General features: G+C 35.0%; 1 protein-coding gene and 1 long non-coding RNA gene across 6 annotated transcripts in view; one reads left to right on the top strand and one right to left on the bottom strand.

The window, feature by feature from the left end:
• The window catches only part of frmd5a (FERM domain containing 5a), a 116,681-nt gene that overhangs the window by 2,859 nt on the left and 101,473 nt on the right, over nt 1-12,349 (bottom strand). For 2 of the 5 annotated variants that reach the window (XM_082182529.1, XM_082182532.1), the window contains 7 exons: nt 11,069-11,156; nt 9,531-9,619; nt 8,319-8,382; nt 8,070-8,161; nt 4,746-4,820; nt 3,667-3,735; nt 3,381-3,487 (listed from right to left, as the gene is read on the bottom strand). In XM_082182529.1, the coding sequence (XP_082038655.1) occupies nt 3,381-3,487; nt 3,667-3,735; nt 4,746-4,820; nt 8,070-8,161; nt 8,319-8,382; nt 9,531-9,619; nt 11,069-11,156 (584 nt within the window). Of the gene's footprint in view, nt 1-3,380; nt 3,488-3,666; nt 3,736-4,745; nt 4,821-8,069; nt 8,162-8,318; nt 8,383-9,530; nt 9,659-11,068; nt 11,157-12,349 lie in introns of all 5 variants that reach the window. The other 3 variants (XM_082182531.1, XM_082182528.1, XM_082182530.1) reach the window with 2 other exon arrangements.
• Nucleotides 5,973-9,536, top strand: LOC309508122. The gene is made up of 4 exons (XR_014209395.1): nt 5,973-7,841; nt 7,991-8,173; nt 8,367-8,412; nt 9,218-9,536. It is a non-coding gene; the product is annotated as an uncharacterized lncRNA (long non-coding RNA).

Below are 12,349 nucleotides of genomic sequence, written 5' to 3' on the forward strand. Positions count from 1 at the left end.
TGGTCACACATGAAAGCACATCTGCTTTAGTGCATTTTTCGAGTCTTACTTGATTTGACTTGAATTATAAGCATACGGCTGCAAGAAAAAAGCTTGTGAAGCCTTGGTATATACCTGTACTTCTGCATTAATAATTCATAAAAATGTGCAAGCCCACAATCTACTTTGTTTTTGCCAATATGTTGTTTAAATAAAAATGTGAACCTTGCAATAACTAACTGACCGTTAAATCTTCTTTTGCAGTAAAAGCTTCCATTAGCACTAGTTTAAAGAAATCCTGGACTATTTTTCTTTAAAACGGTTTGAACTTTTTTAACCCTTCGGTTAATATATCTAATGTATTATTTAAGTTAATCACTCTCTTCAGTATCAACAGAATTGATGTCTGGACTGAGAGCACAATTTCTTCTGTGAAAGCCCTTCAGTTGCTGAATTACTTCTGTATTGAGTCTTCTTGTAGAAGGCTACTCTGATATTATCATCCTCCTTTCAACACAATAACAGCTGGAATGATATTTCAGTTTTAGTGTGCAGTCCTCCACACATTATACACTTCTGCAACTCCTGCAGTTCTTCAGTAACAGTAACAGACTAGACTGAGGATTAATGAACACCCAGGAACCCTTCTACAGCTTTCAACTGTGTATTATGATCAGGACACATGAAGAGCCTTTTCTTGAGAAGAGAGCAGCTTCTGTTAATGAGTAAGGTATGAGTACCTTCAGTCCACACATCTCACTGATTGACTGTTCACAATCCAAACAAGACTATGAATAGTTAAACAATTTATAGACTGTTTATTTAAAATGTACTCTATTGTTCAAAGGTTTGGGGGCGGTATGATTCTCACCAAGGTTGCATTTATTTGATCAAAAATTAAAACTGCGAAATATTATTAGTTTAAAATAACTGTTTTCCATTTTAATACATTTAAATGCAATTTATTCCTGTGATAGAAAAGCTGAATTTTCAGTGTCAGTCAGTGTCATTTCAGGTCTTCAGAGTCACTTCAGGGTTCAGAAATAATTCTAATATGCTGATTTGGTGCAAAAAAAGAAATAAAAATTATTCAAATCTTCACTTTATTGCATCCTTGCTCAATATAAGCAATACCGACCCCAAACTTTTGAATGGTACTGTATGTTCTACATAATTAAAGCGCTTTTTATGCTGAAAACAAAAAAACACTGCAGCAACACCAAAAGAAACTCCATTACATGCCTTTTATATTCTAACCCACCTAAACCAATTTCATCATAACAAAGCAGAAATACAATATATCTTACTGAAAAGACCGATTTAAACAACCAATCAAGCATCTGGTGCCCAAACAAAAACACATTAGACTTTACCTATAGCTGAGGCGGGCACTGCATAAGACGGTGAAGTCATGGGTAAAGGTGATGCCCGCAGCTGGTCCTGCTGCCCCGTGAGTGCCGGGTAAAGGGGCAGCACACCAAGGGCCTTTCCCAGCATTCGAGGCCCCAAACTCAGCACCCGAACCTTTACATCCCGATAGCAGTGGTTGATCATGCGCAGGTGGACGTTCACCCGCGTGGTGATGCGGATTAGGCACTTCACCATGTTTATCTCCGAAAAGCGAACGTCTGCAGCCGGCGTACTTCTTCAGGGAGCGTGTGAACAAGTAGAAACCCTGTAACCGGTGCCCTCTTTCCACCGTGGGCTGCTGGGTAAAGGCTTGGCTGTGCTGGTAAACGGTGGCGAATCGTACCCCACCCAGACCTCTCACCTCCTCCTTCCCTCAGCCAGTGACTTAAATGGCGAGAAAGGCCCTGTCTATTTTCAGACGAGGGTATTAATACTCCTTGAAGACTCACAGTCAGCACATGTAGAACAGTTGACTTTATCCTCCAAGCTCTCTGAATCGTTCGCACTGCAGACAAGAGCTCTTCACAACATCTTAAGATGGTCTTTTTGCAGTTCCAGAGAGGATACAGTGAGCAGGGACTAGACTGCTCTTCGTCTATGTACTCATGTTAAGAGAGGGCAGTGCTGTGTTGTGATGCTAGTCTAACAGTCGGGCTCAATAGACGAGACCCAGAATAAAGGGGTGGGCAGAGGACACCGGTAAGCCTTTTGATGGGTGGGACACGATGGCACAGCTGGTGCCACAGGGAAGTGTTAGTACTGACTGTACACAGCTGGCACAGAAATAGAGTTCTGTGACTGACAGAAGCACCTGCATCTCCAGTCCTCTAAGTGAGACTGGTCCAGCCTCATATTACTGCATGCGGTCAACTTTTCAACTCTTGTGTATACGCATGTGAATATATATATATATATAAAATACACACACACACATATATAAAAATGTGTAATTAATTAAAAAAAAATTTATATAAACAATTATGTCAAATTATATAAATTATTTATAAAATATTAATATAATTTTTTTAAATATTTTGTATATTTATAAACTTGTAAGAGTATATTTGTGAATTTTGCATAACATTTTACACATTTTTAAAATGTATAAACAGATACATAAACATATATCAGGTAAAAATGTATAATAAAAAAATTATTAAAAATACAAATGTAAATAAAATGATATTATATATATTAATTCATTTTTTAAAATATAAAAATAAAGATAAATAAATAAAAATAAAACAATAAATATATATTATTTTAATATATTAAAAATTTTACATAAATACATATCCTTTTATAAACACACACACACACGCATAAGGTACAAAATATATATAAACTATATAAAAATAAAATAATTGATTAAAATACAGAAAATAAATAAAATAAAACGAAAATAAATATTCTTTTAATGAATATATTTTTATTACACACATACAGTACATTTATACATGCTAAAAAAATATGTTGCCGCACAGATCCAAATATCTAAGCTGCATATTGCATACATTCACTTTCATTAGAAATCTTTAAGTTTCCTTGACTGAGGATGATAAATTGTCTTGATGTCTTGAATTGCCCTTTATATATGAAGAGTTCAGATGCAAAAGCCTCTAAGTGCCATCTGAAATTTTCTTCTAGAATGATCATTTTTATCAAGCTCGTATATTTAAGTTCAGTAATTTCACTTAAATGACAATTCATAGGTCATTTGCATTGCCATTTAAGTGAAATTACTGAACTTAAATATACGAGCTTTATAAAAATGATCATTCTAGAAGAAAATTTCAGATGGCACTTAGAGACTTTTGCATCTGAACTCTTCATATATATATATATATATATATATATCTATAGGTTGGCTATTTCCTAAAGCATTTTAATGTTATTAAAAACCATTAAGTGATTTGACATTTAGCGCTCTGCGTGTGTTTTCAGCGTAGTAGAGCTGAACTCATGTTAATGGGGCTGAACTGGACTCTCACCTTCCATGATGGATATGTGTACGGCTCTCCGGCGGGTGCGCGGGACACTGCTCAGCCGTGGCCCATGTGTGATGGATGGACAGCTTCTGCTGGGCACCAGACCAGCCCTGTGACCACATACACATACAGTACTGCATCAACACCCCCATTTATCATATTACAGTATGTCCTACAACTACAGTCTTACTGGGCATGCATGCACACATGTGACGCCATCAGAAGAACATGACCCAGTGTTAGCAATTATACGGTTAACACCGCCACACAGATGGGCACTCATGCATACCTATGTATTTCTGGAGGTTCCCGTTTAATTTTTGCACTCTGCTCCATTACCTCTTTGGCTACTCTTCCACTGAAATCAAACAAAAACGAATTACAAAAACGTGTCCAGTTTTATCCCTGCTAGTGTAAAATATATTTGTAAAAAAAAAAAAAGTAATCATCTTAAATACCCATATATATTCACACTGTAACAAAAATGATATCACCTTCAATATCTAAAATATAGTTCTCATTGTATTATATTATATTGCCACAATAATATTATAAAAAATAATATAATCTTATATAGCAAATATCTTCAATGTAAGATGCACAAACATGCTAAAATATTCCCTGACTGGAAATATGTTGCAGGACACTCACCACAGTAGCTGGCAGATGAGCAAAACTACCTGCCACTGTGCAAAAAGCACCTGCATTTACAGTTGTTTGGTGGGTGTTAATTTCACACCCTGTTTTGAGACTGTTTCAGCTTCATCTATCAAAATCAACCAAAAGAAAACAGCTCAACCATTGAGGATAAAACAGCAACGGTTTCAAACAGCTGGCATTTTGGTGGGAATTGTGTGAAAATCCCCTGTGACTTGAGGGATGGTGACCACTGGCTACTGGAGTCCATGAAGCTCAGGAATTAGATTAACCTTATTGAGTCCCCTCTCTATAACTCAATCTCTGCCTCTCAGTCTGTGACTGAACTACTTCCCTTTAACCAAAAACTCCCAACGGAGTCGTTGCCTTAAAATCCTTGCCTGTCTCCTTACATAGGAGTGAGAAAATAACCGTTATCAATTTCCTAATTAGGCGTTTGAGTCTGAGAGCCCACTATAATAATGGATCGTGCTGTTTGTTTAATTGCCCCGATGGCTCCATTCATCTGTTACAATTGCTGGTAATAAGTAAACACTTGTGTCTAAGAGGTGGCCTGTGTGAACAGCACCATCCGCAGCAGGTCGTGGTGCATTGGCTTCCGAAGCTGTCACCTCTATGTGACCGGGACGAGGACAGCGGGCTGTTTTTGGAGCGGGACCCCCCCTGAGGCTGTGGTGGTCCACCGGCAGTGTCCTATCCATCCACACTTACCTGAAGCGGAAACGACTCCCCTTGAAGAACAGGTTACTGCTGGACACCGTACGAACCTGGCTCGACTTCTCCAACCTGAGGAGGGGCGAGAGAAATCATTCAACTCTGAACGTTCTCTGAACACATTTAAGACATTTGACTCACTATTTCTAAGCTACATATTCTGAGTTAAGGAGAATTTCTCTTTTTATCTCTTTTACACCAAAAAATATGACACTGCTGTAATCAGATATGTTTCTAAGGTTCTTTTTACCTATATTTTATAAAATCTATATTTACCGTGGTGGATGAAGTACAAACAAGTATGGAAGCTTGTTTCCGCCACAGAATAAAATATTTTGAAAGATAATTGCGACTTTTTATCTCACAATTGTGAGTTTACATTTCGCAATTCTGACTTTATTTCTCAGAATTGCGTGATATAAAGTCAGAATTGCGAGATATAAAGTCAGAATTGCGAGATATAAAGTCAGAATTGTGTGAAATAAAGTCGCAATTGCGTGTTATAAAGTCAGAATTGTGTGAAATAAAGTCGCAATTGCGTGTTATAAAGTCAGAATTGCGAGATATAAAGTCAGAATTGTGTGAAATAAAGTCGCAATTGCGTGTTATAAAGTCAGAATTGTGTGAAATAAAGTCGCAATTGCGTGTTATAAAGTCAGAATTGCGAGATATAAAGTCAGAATTGTGTGAAATAAAGTCGCAATTGCGTGTTATAAAGTCAGAATTGCGAGATATAAAGTCAGAATTGTGTGAAATAAAGTCGCAATTGCGTGTTATAAAGTCAGAATTGTGTGAAATAAAGTCGCAATTGCGTGTTATAAAGTCAGAATTGCGAGATATAAAGTCAGAATTGTGTGAAATAAAGTCGCAATTGCGTGTTATAAAGTCAGAATTGGGAGATATAAAGTCAGAATTGCATGATATAGTCACAATTGCGTGATATAAAGTCAGAATTGGGAGATATAAAGTCAGAATTGCGAGATATAAATTATTCTGAGGTAAAAAAAAAAAATAAGTCAGTCTTTTTTTTCATTAGAATTGGACTTTATATCACAATTGTGAGTTTATATCTCACAATTCTGAGAAAAGACATCAGAATTGCATGATATAAAGTCGCAGTTGCGAGAAAAAAAAGTTTGAATTCTGACTTTATAAGACGCAATTGCGACTTTATTTCACGCAATTCTGACTTTATATCTCGCAATTCTGACTTTATTTCTCAGAATTGCGAGATATTCTGACTTTGTAAACTCGCAATTGTGAGATAAAAAGTCGCAATTATCTTTTAAAATGTTTTATTCTGTGGCGGAAACAAGCTTCCATAAACAAGTGCCTGAGAACCCAAATAAAAGATTACTCCAGTAAAAGTATAAGTACTTCTTTTCAATTTTACTTGAGTAAAAGGTTTTTTAATGTTCCCAAGTGTTAAACGTTTAAAGTATTGGACTGATTTAACATATTCATTGAAAAGAAACAGCCTGATCACAAATCAGACATCACTTTGGAATCTTGTGAAGATAAAATTAAAATACTTTAAAACAAGTAAAGATATTTGAAAATTTACTTAAAGGGATAGTACATCCAAAAAATGAAAATTTTGTCATAATTTACTCGCCCTCATGTTGCTCCAAATCTGTATGAGTTTCTTTCTTCTGCTGAACACAAAAGAAGATATTATGAAGAATGTCAGTAACCAAACAGTTGATGGTAGCCATTGACTTTCATAGTATTTTTCCATACAATGGATGTCAATGCATCCATCAACTGTTTGGTTACCCATATTCTTTAAAACAGAATGAAATTCATACAGGTTTGGAACAACTTGAGGGTGAGTAAATGATGACAGAATTCCATGTTTGGGTGAAATATCCATTTACTAGTACAGTTACTAAGTAAAAACACTTTGTTTCTGTCCACCACTGGTTATATGATGGCATAAACTGTAACCTGATGCAGTAGAAATCTGTGAAAACTTATTTTTCTAGACCTGTTATACTGTGTTAGATTATTATTTGCTATATTAGTTATTTATGAATGAAATGATTAAACTTGCCACATTAAATTCACTTAAAAATGTAATTGATCTGAGGACACAAGTATGTGTGTATTAACTATAACTTTAAATCAAATAAATAATCAAATAAATCATAATTTATTTCCAAAATCAATTTTACAGTCTTTTGTTTTTATCTCAAAAGTCTCATACAAAAACAGCTTTACATGCATCATGTGTTATGAACAATCTTACTTCTTAGGTTGCATTCATCAACTTCCAAATCAAAAATTAAAATTACTTAAATTGGATTCATTTAATTTAGTTGCATTTAAGCAATTTTTTTTAAACAAGTATTTATTAAGTAAATACTCAAGTTTTTTTATTTATTAAATATTTTAAGTATATAATAAAACCACCTCCCCCACCTCCCCCAATGATGTGCACAAACAGTATCATCTATCTAACCCTCAATGACTGAAACTGGAAGTATTCTGAGTCAGTCTCTGGTGAACATTCGATTCAGGCTTTTCATCACCAGGTGTGGAATCTCCTTCCCCAAAGACAGCCTTTATGTGAATCATAAAACCCACTCTTCAATTATCATCTGCCTTCACTTGCCACAAATTCCACTTCTCTAGGGGACTCGAACTACAGCTCCATATTTCTCTTTCCCCCAGCGGAATGAATTCAGTCAGACTTGGAATACAATGCAGATTCAGTTTTGATAAGGCGCCGTGCCAATTCAGTGATTACACCATTCCCTTCACCTAAATTGAGCTTTCCCACACTTCATGAGTGCTGAAACAGACTCTTGTTCCAAAGATGTCACCTCAGTTAGCCAAAATCGTTCATCATAAAAGCAGCGGTGGCTCAGCAGTTTTGTGAGTCTGAGCTCATCCGTAACACTGCGGTCTTCCTTGAGCTGCAGGACGCTTTAAACACACACTTCCCATGGCGTGGGCAAGGACACGTACAACCAACCGTGACTGAAATGTGCACGGACATCGCTCTGGAGGAGCTAGCAGAACGCATCTCTCATTGCTCAGGCAGTAAAGGTCATTCTCAGCACGCGGCTGGTCCATTAGTTGACCCGTGAGGTAAGAAAGCAGCTGTCGAGACCGCACTTGCCTTGCATTATTAGTTATTAGTCAGCTTGTTTACCAGGCTTAAATAAACTCTGGGAAAGAGGAAATGATAGGGTTTGTAGAAAGGCACATATTATTTCTGGAACTTGTTTATTGTGCAGTCGCCCTTTCAGAAGCATCTCACCCGTCTAACCGGACTGATGTATGTGTCTCGATGAGAGGAGGAGTGCAAAAACTCACTTGTAGAAAGCTTGATTTTCAACACCGCATTTCCAGAGGTGTTTGCAGGCTTCTGGAGTCGGAGCAAAGTACGTCAGGATGATCTTTTTGTCCTGTGCATAACGGTAAGTCATTAAAGGTGCACTGATCCAGCACTGGCGTTCAAAGGAATTATTAAAGTTTCACAGATTGTGTCATTATCATAAGAAAATTTGGTGTATTGTAATTATCTTCGACTTCAATGTTGGCATAATTAATTAATGTTCTCACCTCCTTCTGATTTGCATATATATGGAATGTCTTTCCCTCAAACTTCAGTTTGGTCACCTCGTGCCTGTACAGGAGGAGGAATACAAGAATAAAGGTATTACAATATATGTAATATATATTCATTTTATCAAATGTAAATATTATATGTATGTAGTTGTATATTGTGTAAACTATTAAATTTCATATGTGTGTGTGTGTGTGTGTGTGTGCGTGCGTGCGTGCGTGTATTATTGTCCATGTAGTCTGTCTATTTATTTATCTATCTATCTGTCTTTCTGTCTGTCTTTTATCAGTCTATCTACACATACATGAACTACATACAAAATGACATTATAGTAAAACATACATAAATATCAATGTATAAATGTATATAATTAATTATCGTAAATGTATATAATTAAGTACATATACATTGTGTATATATATAACATACATTTTATCAAATATAAATACAAAGATTGTTGTATTGTAATGTGTATATATATTTATATATATATATACATAAACAGTGTATAATATAATATAAATATATAAACTACATAGACAACAGTAAAATAATAATAATAATAATTATCCTTTATTATTCATGAAGTCTCAATACAAACGCATGAAATTACACAAATGAAATTAAGTTGACAACATGTTTCCAAATTGTATTATATGAGCTCATTTTAATTATTAAAATGAACAAGACTCTATAAACTTTAATATTCTGTTCCTGCTGTATTTCTCACAAACAGACACAGACAAATCAATTCTGCACTTTTTCTTTACTCTTGCTTTAATTGTGACATACAGTATACATCCTCTACAGACTGAACCACATAAAGCTCTGAGACACAGGCCAGGCTGCACAATGGTTCAGTATTTTATGATTTCTCTTCTCTTTTTATGGCCAGACCTCACAGACTTATTGTGGCGGGATGACTTTAAACATGCCCTCTGGATGGAGATCTGCTGAAGGATAATTGGACACCTGTCTGCTCTAACGGTTCAGAAAGAGGCAGATGCTCGGGCCCTTTTGACTGGGAACGTATAATACAATATAATAAAACCAGCTGTGACTTGTATACCCAGAGCCTGTCGCTAGGCGAGAATGACTCATTATTTTCAGCTTCACGACGCATGTATGTATGCATGTCTGTGTTTACTCAACCCCGAAGACGTCAATAGAAGTTCAGTAGGGAAAAGAGGAAAGTATTAGTGACTCACCATTTGAGGAAATGGACTCTCTTGTTCCCTTGAAGCACGACAAAACCGAACGGAGTGAAGGCTAGGAAAGCTGGGTTCCCAGACACATCCTGTGATGAACAGCGACAGAGGAGAACCACGTCATCTTCCTTTCTTAACAAGCAGACATTGAGTAGGAAGACTCAATACAGGACCGTACAGCAAGTGATCACAACAACAGAGCCTTCATACTTGTATTGTCAGGCTAACTTTATGTAATGTTTAGCTGTAAAATGGGAAGTTTTGGGCTTTTACTGTTGAGATTAAACCGACAGAAGATGTTTCTCAACAGGAGTCAATAAATTCAGTGAAACTGTGAAAAAATTATAATAAATCACTGAAAGAACCAAGCGTTATAGAGGACATGCTTTAGTACACTATTTTAATGGCCTTGTTGATGTATTTTTACATTCAATTTCTATACAGCTTTACAATATATATATATATATGGTATATATATATATGAAGAGTTCAGATGCAAAAGCCTCTAAATGCCATCTGAAATTTTCTTATAGAATGATCATTTTTATCAAGCTTGTGTATTTAAGTTCAGTAATTTCACTTAAATTACAATTAATAGGTAATCTTCATTGCCATTTAAGTGAAATTATTGAATTTAAATATACGAGCTTAATAAAAATGATCTATAAGAAAATTTCAGATGGCATTTAGAGGCTTTTGCATCTGAACTCTTCATATATATTCTGATTTATTATACTGGTTTATTCACAAATAATAAAACTACTGACTATCATACATTGACTATATTAAGGCTTTGGCTATATGTATTCTTGTATATATTTTATGCAAATAAATATGAATATATACGGTATTACAGTTCAAATGTTTGGGATTTGCACAATTTTTTTATGTTTTTGAAAGAAGTCTCTTATGCTCACCAAGGCCGCATTTATTTGATCAAAAAAAGAGAAACAAAAGCAATCTTGTGAAATATTACTCACAATTTAAATAACCCTTTTTATTTATAAATATTTTAAAATGCAATTAATTCTTGTGATGCAAAGCTGAATTTTCAGCATCATTAGTCCAGTCTTCAGTGTCACATGACCCTTCAGAAATCATTCTAATATGCTGATTTGCCGCTCAATAAACTTTTCTTACATTTCTAACATTTCATCTCTTTTGTGATATTATAAATGTCAATAAACTTTTGATCATTTTAATGCATCTTTGCTAAAAAAAAAGGCGCTTGCAACGCCAAGGTCATGGGTTCGATTCTCAGGGAAAGCAAGAACTGATAAGATTGTAAATGTGTAGCTTGAAATGCAATGTAAGTCGCTTTGGATAAAAGCGTCTGCCAAATGCATAAATGTAAATATGTATATGTATACAAATCACACTCACTGACTTATGGCTTCTAGAGACTTGTGGAATCTGAATGGGAATCTTTCTGTGTTTTATGAACATTCTATGATTATGAAAGCGTCCTTGGTTTGAAAAAGTTTGAGAAACTGCTGTACACGAATATCTTCTGGATGCGTCAGACAGAGCCATCTAACCTTGCAGGGATGAGGATCCACGCCGTATGTTTCAAGCATTTGTGCTTTCTGCAGGAACTTCAGCTCAGCCGTCTCTGGAGTTTGACCTCTGCAAAACAACACATTAAAACACCATCTGTGTCATTCAGTGGTGCGACCGCACATCAAAGTCACAGATTACAACAACAACAACAACAAACTTTACTCAAGTGTGCTATTAGTATGCATCTTTTAAACTAAAAATAAGACAGTATCCTTTCAGTCTATTTTTTATGTACTTTTCAGAATTATACTTAAGTATACTTGACTTATACTGACAGAAAAGTATATTTGGCCAAAACGTGTACTCAATCTTTTGATGGAGATATTACAAGTATAATTAAGTATTCTAAGTACACTTGGATTGTAGTTATGTTTACTCTTTTGATTGAGTAGCCTATTGAATACTTTTTTCACATAGTTTTACATTACATTGTTTGAGAATATTGATTAATAAAGAAAACCGATTCCTAGCTCTTAGCTCCTAATTCTGAGTATGTGAATCTTTGTACAGTGCACTTGTAGTGTACATTGGAATTTACTTCAAATCTACTTAAAGTAGAGTTATTAACTTAAAGTTACGGTATATTTCAAGTATAAAAATGTATATCTAATAGGAACATAGTATACTTGAGGTGTAAAATAAATTATAAATAGTAAACTACGTGTATAATGTTAAGTTCAGTATAAACTACTAAACTACTATTCACTGAGAGTTTACTTCAAAATGTACTTTCATAAACTAAAAAGTGCTAAAAGTATTTGACTAGAAAACCATTCGCATATATTACTATTCGAGTATAGTTGCAGTACAAATTAAATATGTAGTTGTAAACTAGTTGTGTACTCAAAGTTTACTACTGTTACACTTAAATTATACTTTTGTACACAGAGTAGAATTGAAATAGTACACTTACAAGTATACTACTAATACACTGATATAGTACAAGTATACTGCAAAGTGTACTTGAACTTTTCTTAAGCATACTTAATGAAATTAACTTAAAGAATACTTTAGTACTTTAAAGCATACGTATTGGATTGAATCCACATTATTATTGGTTTTGTACAAAGTTGAAAATCATTGCAATGTAAAAAACAAAAAAAAACACATGTCCAGAAACATAACGTTGATGTGAATGTAAATAAACGCATCTATTGTGACACTTTACACTCGAACGACATCGATAAGCAGCCACTAAATAGAAAGCAAAACCAAACCAACCAGACAGTTCAAGTATCATCTCTCCAGGAAACCTCTCA

Source organism: Leuciscus leuciscus (assembly GCF_965113295.1).
Source record: "Leuciscus leuciscus genome assembly, chromosome: 10".
NCBI classification, from domain to species: Eukaryota; Metazoa; Chordata; class Actinopteri; order Cypriniformes; family Leuciscidae; genus Leuciscus; species Leuciscus leuciscus.